The sequence below is a fragment of the Aedes albopictus genome, chromosome 2 (genome assembly GCF_035046485.1).
Source record: "Aedes albopictus strain Foshan chromosome 2, AalbF5, whole genome shotgun sequence".
Taxonomy (NCBI): domain Eukaryota; kingdom Metazoa; phylum Arthropoda; class Insecta; order Diptera; family Culicidae; genus Aedes; species Aedes albopictus.
This window is the reverse complement of record NC_085137.1, coordinates 505,444,315-505,455,213: the sequence shown is the minus strand read 5'-3', so window position 1 is coordinate 505,455,213 and position 10,899 is coordinate 505,444,315. Positions and strand designations below refer to the sequence as shown.

Sequence of the window (10,899 nt, the reverse complement as noted above, 5' to 3'; positions counted from 1 at the left end):
TCTTCCAGCTGATATAGGTATGCGTGGTGTGGCGAAGAATGGGTGGGAATCAAATTTCTCCCGCTTATTTTTTTTTTTTTTCGATGGAGGAGACGATGACACACCTTTCATTCATTCACGCAGGTGTCTACCGGTGCATAATAGTAAGGCGGAAAAGTTATTCACACATCCATTAGGATGAGCAGGGTTGCACCGGCTACGCCGGTCGGGTTGTAGACTGTGCACTTGCTTCGTGGGAATATTTCGATGCAAAATTCAAAACTCACAAGCGTGACTGGGAAGGAAGGTCGATTAACTTTATTGAGTAATTCTTTTGGGTAACTTCCTTCAGCATATATTTTGAAGTGCAACCGACAGACCATCTGTTGGATGCAGACCTTGGATCAGTCTACTCCCGGTCTTGCTGCTAACGGATACACGTTCTCACTGTTCATGCACGGAATAGTGTCCGATGAAGATGATATCCTTGGTCGAGCGCTTCCGGATCAGATAGAGGAAGGGATGGTCAACGTAGAAATTAGGGTAGCCTGCGCGGCCCACGGCTTGGGTTTCTGTGGAAGAAAGTTGGGAAGAACAAACAACATGTGTTTCAAACCGTTGAACTTCAATCAATTGTGCAATAAATTCTCTATCACTCGATATTCTGTGCCATGATTTTCTTTTGCAAGCTGGGAAGTGTGGAGTGGTCCAGTGTAGCAACAATATGTATTTGATAGCTTTGCAGCCTTCTAAAAATTGATTCCTTGTAAAATTTCCAACAAATATTATTCATATTAATTAAGTTTTGGGGGCTAAGGGACTCCTGACAAATTTTCTTTGAAAAAATATTTTTTCTCTTAGTAATAATAAGAGGAAATTGTGTTCATAAATTGAGACAGTTCCCTCATAGTTAGTTTTCGTGGACGGATTTTTTTTCTTCTGCGGTTTTTAGATGGTGCCAAAGGGCTTCCTAAGGTTTCAAGTAAATCCAAAGGGGGTGAGTTTCAGGGGTTTCAAAGGTGTTTTAAGTGGCTCTGGGGAAATTTAAGAAAGCTTAAGGTGCTTTCACGGAATCTTCAGTGCAGTTCAGAAATATTTTAAAGGAATTGCAAGGGGCTTTGAGATTTGAAGATTTAGAAGATTTCAAGAGGGATTTCGGCGCTCCAGAGCAGTACCTGAAACACCCTTGAAACCTCCTGAGTTTGCTTCAAACGTCCTTGAAACCCCCAGAATGCACTGAAAAGTTCCTGAAACTTCCTGAGATCGCTTGAAACACCTGTGAAGCTCCTTGAAACAGTCCTGAGACCTCCTGAATCTTCTGAAGCTCCCTGAGGTCCCTTAAATGCCACTGAAACTCCCTGAACCATCCTAAAAACTCCCTGCAACGTCCCTGAAGTATCTTGAAACTCGCCTGAAACCCACCATGAGACACTTTGAAGCTCCATGGCCCCCATGGAACCTCCTGAGATTTCTGGAAACGCAGCTGACCCCCTCAATGTTTCTGAGACCCTCAACCTCCCGAAACCTCTTCGAACCTCTCGTAATTCTCATACAAACCAACTGTGTGCCTCTGAGAACCTCTGAAACGCCCTTAAAAATCCCATGAAACCCTCTGAATCATCCTTGGAACAATCCTGACTTCTTTGAAACGTCCCTGGAACGTCTTTGAACTCTTTCTGGAATCTGACAACCCCCCTGAAACGCCCCTGAAACATGTAACAGTCCTGAAGTCTCCCTGAATCCTCCTGAAACTTCCTAAAACGGCCTTGAGACCTCCTGAACCCTCCTGAAGCTCCCTGAGATCCCATAAGTGCCACTGAAATCCTATGAATCCTCCTGAAAAAAAAAAACCTTGAATCTTCCAAACTTCTTTCAACGGCTCTGAAATCACCTGAAACTCGCTGAACCCACCATGAGACACCTTGCAGCTCCATGAAACCCCCATGAAACCTCCTAAGATTTCTTGAAAGGCCCTTAAAACCCTCTGAATCCTCTAAACCTCCTGAAAATTCCCTTGGAATCTCCGAAATCTATTCAAAACGCCCTCAGACCCTAACGCACCTGAATCCCCCGAAAACCCTGAAAACGCGTCTGGAACGTCTCAGAAACCCGCCAAAAATCCTTTGAAACTTCCTGAAATGCCTTGAAATTCCCCTGAAACGCCCTTGAAAATTCCATGAAACCCTCTGAAACATCCTGGAACAACCATGAAACCTCCTGAAACTCGCGTCACCCTTCTTAAACTACCTCGCCGCTGAAACCCCTGATACCGCTTGAAACTTCATGAAATTTATTGAAAACGCCTGAAACCCCCGAAGCCTTCGAAATATCTTTAAAACCCCTCTGGAATTCCCTCAGCCCCCTAAAATCTTATTGAACATCTTTGCAAGTTTAATTAAATCCCTCAAAACCCGTCAAAAACCCAGCTGAAATCCCTCCGAAACAAATGTAAAATCCTCTCAGTGACCATCTTACTGATTTCCCCTCAAAACCTCGTTGATTAGGCACTAGCCCCTCTCTTCCTTAGATCTTCCTGAGACCCAAATGCCTTTATCCTATGAACGCCCCCCCCCCCGGACGCCGTTGTCATTGCTACCATCATTATTGCATTTTCTTATGCTCAATATTGTTATTGAATAACTCGTACTGCAGAGCATAAAAAGATGCATACATTAAGCCTGCTTAGAAATGACCTTCGAAAAGAAGGTTAGGTGTAGTTCTCCGGGCATATAGTATCGAAAAACAAATGCAGAATGGCCATTGTTGAAAAAAGCCCACAACTAAAGAAGTGTAAATAGAACACTAAACTAAGAAGGAAGCTTGGCACGCTACGTCAAGAATAAGAATCCCGTTCTTGCAAAAATTGATATAGGACTAGGACTAGGACTAGGACTAGGACTAGGACTAGGACTAGGACTAGGACTAGGACTAGGACTAGGACTAGCACTAGGACTAGGACTAGGACTAGGACTAGGACTAGGACTAGGACTAGGACTAGGACTAGGACTAGGACTAGGACTAGAACTAGGACTAGGACTAGGACTAGGACTAGGACTAGGACTAGGACTAGGACTAGGACTAGGACTAGGACTAGCACTAGGACTAGGACTAGGACTAGGACTAGGACTAGGACTAGGACTAGGACTAGGACTAGGACTAGGACTAGGACTAGAACTAGGACTAGGACTAGGACTAGGACTAGGACTAGGACTAGGACTAGGACCAGAACTAAGACCAGGACTAGGACTAGGACTAGGACCAGAACTAAGACCAGGACTAGGACTAGGACTAGGACTAGGACTAGGACTAGGACTAGGACCAGAACTAAGACCAGGACTAGGACTAGGACTAGGAGTAGGACTAGGACTAGGACTAGGAATAGGAATAGGACCAGGACTAGGACTAGGACTAGGACTAGGACTAGGACTAGGACTAGGACTAGGACTAGGACTAGGACTAGGACTAGGACTAGGACTAGGACTAGGACTAGGACTAGGACTAGGACTAGGACTAGGACTAGGACTAGGACTAGGACTAGGACTAGGACTAGGACTAGGACTAGGACTAGGACTAGGACTAGGACTAGGACTAGGACTAGGACTAGGACTAGGACTAGGACTAGGACCAGAACTAAGACCAGGACTAGGACTAGGACTAGGACCAGAACTAAGACCAGGACTAGGACTAGGACTAGGACTAGGACTAGGACTAGGACTAGGACCAGAACTAAGACCAGGACTAGGACTAGGACTAGGAGTAGGACTAGGACTAGGACTAGGAATAGGAATAGGACCAGGACTAGGACTAGGACTAGGACTAGGACTAGGACTAGGACTAGGACTAGGACTAGGACTAGGACTAGGACTAGGACTAGGACTAGGACTAGGACTAGGACTAGGACTAGGACTAGGACTAGGACTAGGACTAGGACTAGGACTAGGACTAGGACTAGGACTAGGACTAGGACTAGGACTAGGACTAGGACTAGGACTAGGACTAGGACTAGGACTAGGACTAGGACTAGGACTAGGACTAGGACTAGGACTAGGACTAGGACTAGGACTAGGACTAGGACTAGGACTAGGACTAGGACTAGGACTAGGACTAGGACTAGGACTAGGACTAGGACTAGGACTAGGACTAGGACTAGGACTAGGACTAGGACTAGGACTAGGACTAGGACTAGGACTAGGACTAGGACTAGGACTAGGACTAGGACTAGGACTAGGACTAGGACTAGGACTAGGACTAGGACTAGGACTAGGACTAGGACTAGGACTAGGACTAGGACTAGGACTAGGACTAGGACTAGGACTAGGACTAGGACTAGGACTAGGACTAGGACTAGGACTAGGACTAGGACTAGGACTAGGACTAGGACTAGGACTAGGACTAGGACTAGGACTAGGACTAGGACTAGGACTAGGACTAGGACTAGGACTAGGACTAGGACTAGGACTAGGACTAGGACTAGGACTAGGACTAGGACTAGGACTAGGACTAGGACTAGGACTAGGACTAGGACTAGGACTAGGACTAGGACTAGGACTAGGACTAGGACTAGGACTAGGACTAGGACTAGGACTAGGACTAGGACTAGGACTAGGACTAGGACCAGGGATAGGGTGCGACTCAAAACTCTTTGCGTGCCGCACACGCTGCTACGAGACAGCACAACAAACCAGAAGGAGACAAGTACGTGCAATCAATTGTGTGTTGCTCGCTTACTTTGCCGCGCGCTGGAGCGCTCCTGTCTCTCACGCTCTGTCGTATGCACTCTCTCGGTGCTTGTCTCCGTGCTTTGCACTTGGCTTGATACTACGCATGATTGGGAAAATTTCGAATCAAACGACCCAACACTTGTTAACCCTTGACGAGCTTAACAACTTTGCCGAAAACACAAACTCTTCAATTAATTTATTAAGTGATTTTTTCTGTTTGGTGACAAGCACAGTCCCAAGCACCGTGCATTACTCCCTGCGCCGTAGAGCTAGTGCTGCGATTTGTCTCTCGCGCAATTACGAAAGCTCTCACTCATACATCTCGGTCTCTCGGCAAAAACGGGAGACAGCACTTGAGATTGTGTGAAGCACAGGCTTTTTTCGCACCGCACGGTGCATGCCGCCAATCCCTGACTAGGACTAGGATTAGGACTAGGACTAGGACTAGGACTTGGAAGTGTCGGACACTTCGTCAAGAATAAGAATATGAATCCCGTTTCTGCACAAATAGACGAGTGCATCGATGAACTGAATTCATCGCGGTCCGAGAATTTTGACACTAGAGCCGGGCCATTCCCAATCAGAATTGTTCAATTCTAGTTGGAAATCGTTCACTTCTGATTGGAAGCGGCCCCGCTCTAGTGTCAAAATTCTCGGACCGCGATGATTTCAGTTCATCCGTGCACTCGTCTATTGGTATAGGAATAGCAGTAAGACTAGGATCAGGATTCTTTAATAGGAACAGAAAGTTCCTATTGAAATTGGAATTGGAGTTGGAATTTGAATTGTATTTGCATTTGGAATTTGTATTGGAATTTAAATTGTTTTTGGAAATGTAATTAGATTTGGATTTGGAATTGGAATTGGAATTGGAATGGGAATTGGAATTGGAATTAAAATTGGAGTTGGAATTGCATTTGAAATTGAATTTGAAATCAGAATTGGAGTTGGAATTCGAATAGCATTTGTATTTGAAATTGGAATTAGAATCTTAGTTGGAATTGGAATTGCATTTGCATTTTGAATTGGAATTGGAATTCGAATTGGATTTGGAATTGGAATTGCATTTGCGTTTGGAATTGAAATTGGAATTGTAATGGAATTTGGATTTGGAGTTGAAATTGAAATTGGATTTGGAATCGGAATTGGAGTTGGAATTGGAATTGGAATTGGAAATGCATTTACATTTGGAATTAGGATCTTATTGGAATTGGAATTGCAATTGGAATTGGAATTGCATTTGCGTTTGGAATTGGAATTGCAATTGAAATTGATATTGGATTTGGAATTGAAATTGGAGTTGGAATTGGAATTGCATTTGGAATTGGATTTGGAATCGGAATTGGAGTTGGAATTGGAATTGGAATTGCATTCAAGTTGGGATTGGAATTAGTATCTTAGTAAGAATTGGAATTGCATTTTAATTTGGAATTGGAATTGGAATTTCATTTGCGTTTGGAATTGGAATAGAAATTGCAATTGAAATAGGAATTAGAATTGAATTTGAAATTGGAATTGGAAGTAGAATTTTAGTTGGAATTGTAATTGCATTTGAAGTAGGGAATGGCAAGTGGAATTGGAATTGCATTTGGAAATGGAATTGGAATTGCATTTGCGTTTGGAATTGGAATTGCAATTGAAAATGTTATTGGAATTGGAATTGCATTTGGATTTGGAATTGGAATTAGAGTGGGAATTGAAATTGCTTTTGCGTTTGGAATTGGAATTGGAGTAGGAGTTGGAATTGGAATTGGAAGTGGAGCTGGAACTGGAATTGCATTTGCATTTGGAATTACAATTGAAATTGCATTTTGAATTGGAATTGCACTTGGAATTGAAATTTGAATTGTTTTTTAATTAGAAATTGGAAGTTGGAGTTGGAATTGCGTTTGCATTTGGAATTGGCATTGGATTTGGAATTGGAATTGGAATTGGATTTGAAATTGTAATTGGATTTGAAATTGGAATTGCGTTTGCATTTGGATTTGGAATTGCATTTGGAATTGTAATTGGAATTTGAATTGGAATTGGATTAGGAATAGGATTTGAAATAAGACTATTTTCAGGAAGTCCCGCACCATTAAAAGTTCTTACAAGATATTCCTTCTAAGAATTCCTTAAGAAGTTTCTTCTGTAAGTCCTAAAGTTCTTCCAAGAGTTGACCAAGAAGTTTCTCCAAGAGCTTTTCAAAGAACCATTGAAAGATCCACTACCTCTGCACCAAGTCAAAGCAATAATTTTCCAGGAATTCCAGCTGGGGGTTTTCCAGTAATTGCTTCAGGAGTTTCTCCAGAAGCTTTTTTTAATTCTCTTGAGATTTTATTCCGAGATTACTCCAGGACCTCCAACTGCAATTCCTCCAGAAGAAGCAGTGTAAAAAACTTGAACAACTCCCGAGGAATTTCCTAAAGGAACTTCTACAGGAATCCTTGAAAGTACTGGTTAAAATGCCAAAATCAATTTTTGGATTAAGTCCTAGGCGAATCTCTGTAGTAGCTCCTAGATAATCATCTGGAACAATTCGTAGTAATCCTCCTAGAGAAATTATTGAAGGAACTTCTAGAGGAATTCTTGTTGAAACATTTATGTAAGTCCTAACAATGGCAAATGCCGACAAACAAACCAATGCTGTGTTATACCTAGTTCAACCTGCACTTTGAACTGCTACAAATATTATTCTAAGAAAAACCATACCGTAACCCATAGTTGACTTAGTAAGCAAGGAATGAACCAATCTCATAACAGTATCGCTTACCAGTAGCAGCAGCCCCTTCCGTGCCCTTCTCGTTGACCTTGATGAACGTCGTCTGTCGGATCTCACCGATGCGCGACTTATCCCGTACCAACAGATCCAGATCCAGTTCCTCGAACAACGCCTTCAGTCCCATGTTCTTCAGCAGCTGCTGTGCATCGATTTTCTTCCGCATCGTAAACTTGGGCAGCGCTAGCTGGATCCGTTCCATGCTGAGCCGCTCGTTGATCTTCCCGTACAAGGCCACACTGAACTCCCGAACTAGGTTTTCGAGCGATGACTTCTTCATTGGCAGCACAACCACCATTGACAGGTCGGTTCCGTCTTCGTAGAGCAACTCCACCGCCTGGCAGCCGTGATCTGGAAGATTCGCGTAGAGGATCTGCTCTTGTTTGAACATCATCTGAACCGGGTGGTCTCCGTTGACAAAGTGGAAGTTCACCGATTCGGTCTCCTCGGGATTGAAGGGGACTTCCCAGGAGGCGTTCAACGCCACAACGTTCAGCAGCATCAGATCGTTGTCCACTCGGACTTCGTCGGCTTGCATGAACTCTTTGATCATTCCGTTCGTTGCCTGGTCCACCCAGCTGTTGACCGATGCGGCGACCTTCGCTTGATCGTTGAAATCTGCCAACTCGACTTCCGCTCTGAACGTTTCCTTGAACAGTGGTGTGACCTGCGGTTTGAGCTCAGCGTCTACGTGGTACACTTTGGAGAGCATCTTGAAGGTTGAAGATCCGACGTTGGTTTGCTTGTCCAGCGATTGAACGAAATTACGGAGATTGGACGTAGCTTGGTTTTTGTCTGCTGGTAAGTACAAGAGCCGCTGCATGTCCGGAGATACTTTGCTGCCGGCAAGTGGGTAGAACATCGAAAGGGACGTCTGGATCGAAATGGGTGATATGACGACATTTTCCGATGGATTGAAAACTTGTTTGAAGAAGTCACATGTGAAGCTGGTGGTTGATGTGGAGAATTCTGAAAATCAAAGGTGTTGTAGATAACTGCACCAAGAAGCCGTTCAATTTCAATTCATACCTGATAAGTCGGCCGAGATGCTTCCGATCACGTAAAACACGGATATGATCACCCACTTCATTGTCTTACAGTCCGTAGTGGTGGATAGAAGTATGAACTGAACAGCTTTGATTACTGAACGTGACTGCCGGGGGACGATTACTGGTCAGATAAGGATAGTTGTAACCATTTTTGTTGGTTCCTATTTAGTTTCTATACGGCACTGATAAAGATTGAAAACATACATGACCGGTAATCCCAGCTGCATTGAATGTGGAGCTGCACTGCACATCTAGGAAAACATAATATTTTTGTTTCCTTTTTTCTACAATAAGGCGTTACGATGCCTCTCGAGGTTAGTCTGTCGATTAGTTTAAAGTACACTAGTTAACAGCATTTCTGAACTTGTTTAGCTGATGATAATATTTAGTATAGATATGCAAAATCATGCCCTGTATGCTAAAATACCATTTAAAAAGTTTTTTTTTGCAAAGCTGCTTTCTTCATTCATCTAGTTTTCCGTAACTATAATTCTGAACAACTTACAATGTTACGGCAATTAACAAGCATCTTAGGTTTAGAATATGCATCGAAAAAGAATTGTCAACGATATCCACTTTAAAATGGAAATAAACCATTTATTCAATAGACTTGGACTAGATGAAAATCGACACAAAAATAGAGAAATCGGCGAAAACACCTTCATTAATACTTATCGGGATTTCTTAACCGATTTTTGGATATTCTCTCAGGTATTCCTCCCGAGATTTGTTTAGGGGTTTCTTTGGGAAATACTCTGAATTTTCTGGATGAATTCTTTCAGAGATTTCTCCCGGTATTTTTTTTATTGTTTTTTAACGAGATTCCTCTATGGATCCTTTACGGCATTTTTCTCGGGATTTCTCCAGCGATTTCCCCCGAATTTTCTTTCGGGATTCTTGGCGGGATTCCTTTATAGTCCCTTTAGAGTATTTTTTGGAAATATTTCCCTTTGAGTGCTTTTAAGGATTCCTGCAGGATTCTGTCATGGTATTTTCACGATTTATTCTGAATTTCCATTAGAAATTCCTCCTGGGATTTCAGTAATTTTCTCGGGTGTCCTTTAGGAAATTCTTATGGGATTCTCGATTTCTCCCGGAATTCCAAAGTTACAGTTGCATCCTAGGGATTCCATCGGACATTTTTCTCGTGATTCTTCCTTTGTTTCTTTTTGATATTTATCCCGGTATTCCTTCGAGATTCCTTGTGAGACTATTTTAATGATTATTTCAGGGATGCTTTCAGCGATTCTTCCCGGGATTCCCTTATGGATTTTTCCTGGATTTCTGCAGAGACTTCCTCCGGGACTTCTCTCGGGATTCATTTCAGAATTTCTCTTGGAATTCCTTCAAGGGTCTTCTTGAGATTTCTCCAGAGATTCCTTCCAGGATTCATGGATTCTTTTCTAAATTAGATGAGTCATTTCTCCTGGGATTCCTATATTAATTCCCGTTTTTAGTTCTACCTGGAATTCTAGTTCTACCTGGAATTCCTTCAGGGATTCGTTCAGGAATTACTCCATGGATCTTTCATAGATCTCTCGCGTGTTTCTTTCAGAGATTCCTCCAGGATATTTAAAAGGACTCCTTTTGAGATTCTTTCACGGAATACTCCAAGAATCTTTTGAGGATTCCTTCATATATTTGTGCTAGCATTCTTTTAGAAATTCCTTCACAATTATACCTGGCTTTTCTCTCGGGTATCTTTCAGTGATTTCTCCCAGGATTCCTTTATTGAATCCACCCAACATTCCAAGCAGGATTCGTTTAAAGATTTTTTTCCGGGATTCCTTTATAGATTTTCTCGGGATTTCAACCGGATTTTTTTTTTCGAGTTTCATTTGGGAAGTCCTTCGAGGATTTTGCCTTGCTTCTTTCAGGGAAGCTTTCCAAGACTTTTTTTAATTATTTCTCCGAGAATGCTCTCAAGATTCTTTCAGGAGTTCCTCCCACGATTCCTTAATTAAGTTCTCCCACGGTTACCTACGAAATTCGTTTATGAATTTCTCTCGAGATTTCTTTTCGAAATTTTCCCAAGATTCCTTGCGGCTTTCCTTCAGGCATGCCTCTCGAGATTCTTTGGGGGATTCCTTCAAGGATCTTGCAAAAGGGAATCATTACTAGACTCTTTTATAGATATCTCGTGGAGTCCTCTCGGAATTCCTATTTGTTATTTCCTTCTGGGGCTCCTTCCCAGATTTCTCCAGGGATTCATTCAGGGATTCCACCAGAATTTCTCTCAGGGATTTCTCTTGAGATTCCTTCAGGGATTTCTGCTGGGATTTTTTGTAGATGTTTCTAAGATTCCTCCAGAATTTTTGTTCTGGGATCATTTTAGTTTCCTCCTGGGATTCAACTAAGGATTTCTTCAGGGATTTTTACCGGAATTTTT

General features: G+C 42.6%; 1 protein-coding gene across 1 annotated transcript; it reads right to left on the bottom strand.

Moving 5' to 3' along the window:
* Positions 1 to 271: 271 nt before the first annotated feature.
* LOC115265404 (leukocyte elastase inhibitor) lies at positions 272 to 8,651 on the bottom strand. The gene is made up of 3 exons (XM_029870323.2): positions 8,491 to 8,651; positions 7,456 to 8,430; positions 272 to 551 (listed from the first exon to the last, which is right to left on the bottom strand). The coding sequence occupies exons 1-3, from the start codon at positions 8,549 to 8,551 to the stop codon at positions 424 to 426; spliced, it is 1,164 nt and encodes a 387-aa protein (XP_029726183.2). The 5' UTR covers positions 8,552 to 8,651; the 3' UTR covers positions 272 to 423.
* Positions 8,652 to 10,899: the final 2,248 nt, after the last annotated feature.

Bases quoted from the DNA above. Each gene is read 5' to 3' on its own strand.
- LOC115265404 (XM_029870323.2), bottom strand. From the start codon at position 8,551: ATGAAGTGGGTGATCATATCCGTGTTTTACGTGATCGGAAGCATCTCG. The intron at 8,431-8,490 runs GTATGAATTGAA...TTTGATTTTCAG, and splicing joins CATCTCGGCCGACTTATCAG to AATTCTCCACATCAACCACC. The intron at 552-7,455 runs GTAAGCGATACT...TTTCTTCCACAG, and splicing joins GGAAGGGGCTGCTGCTACTG to AAACCCAAGCCGTGGGCCGC.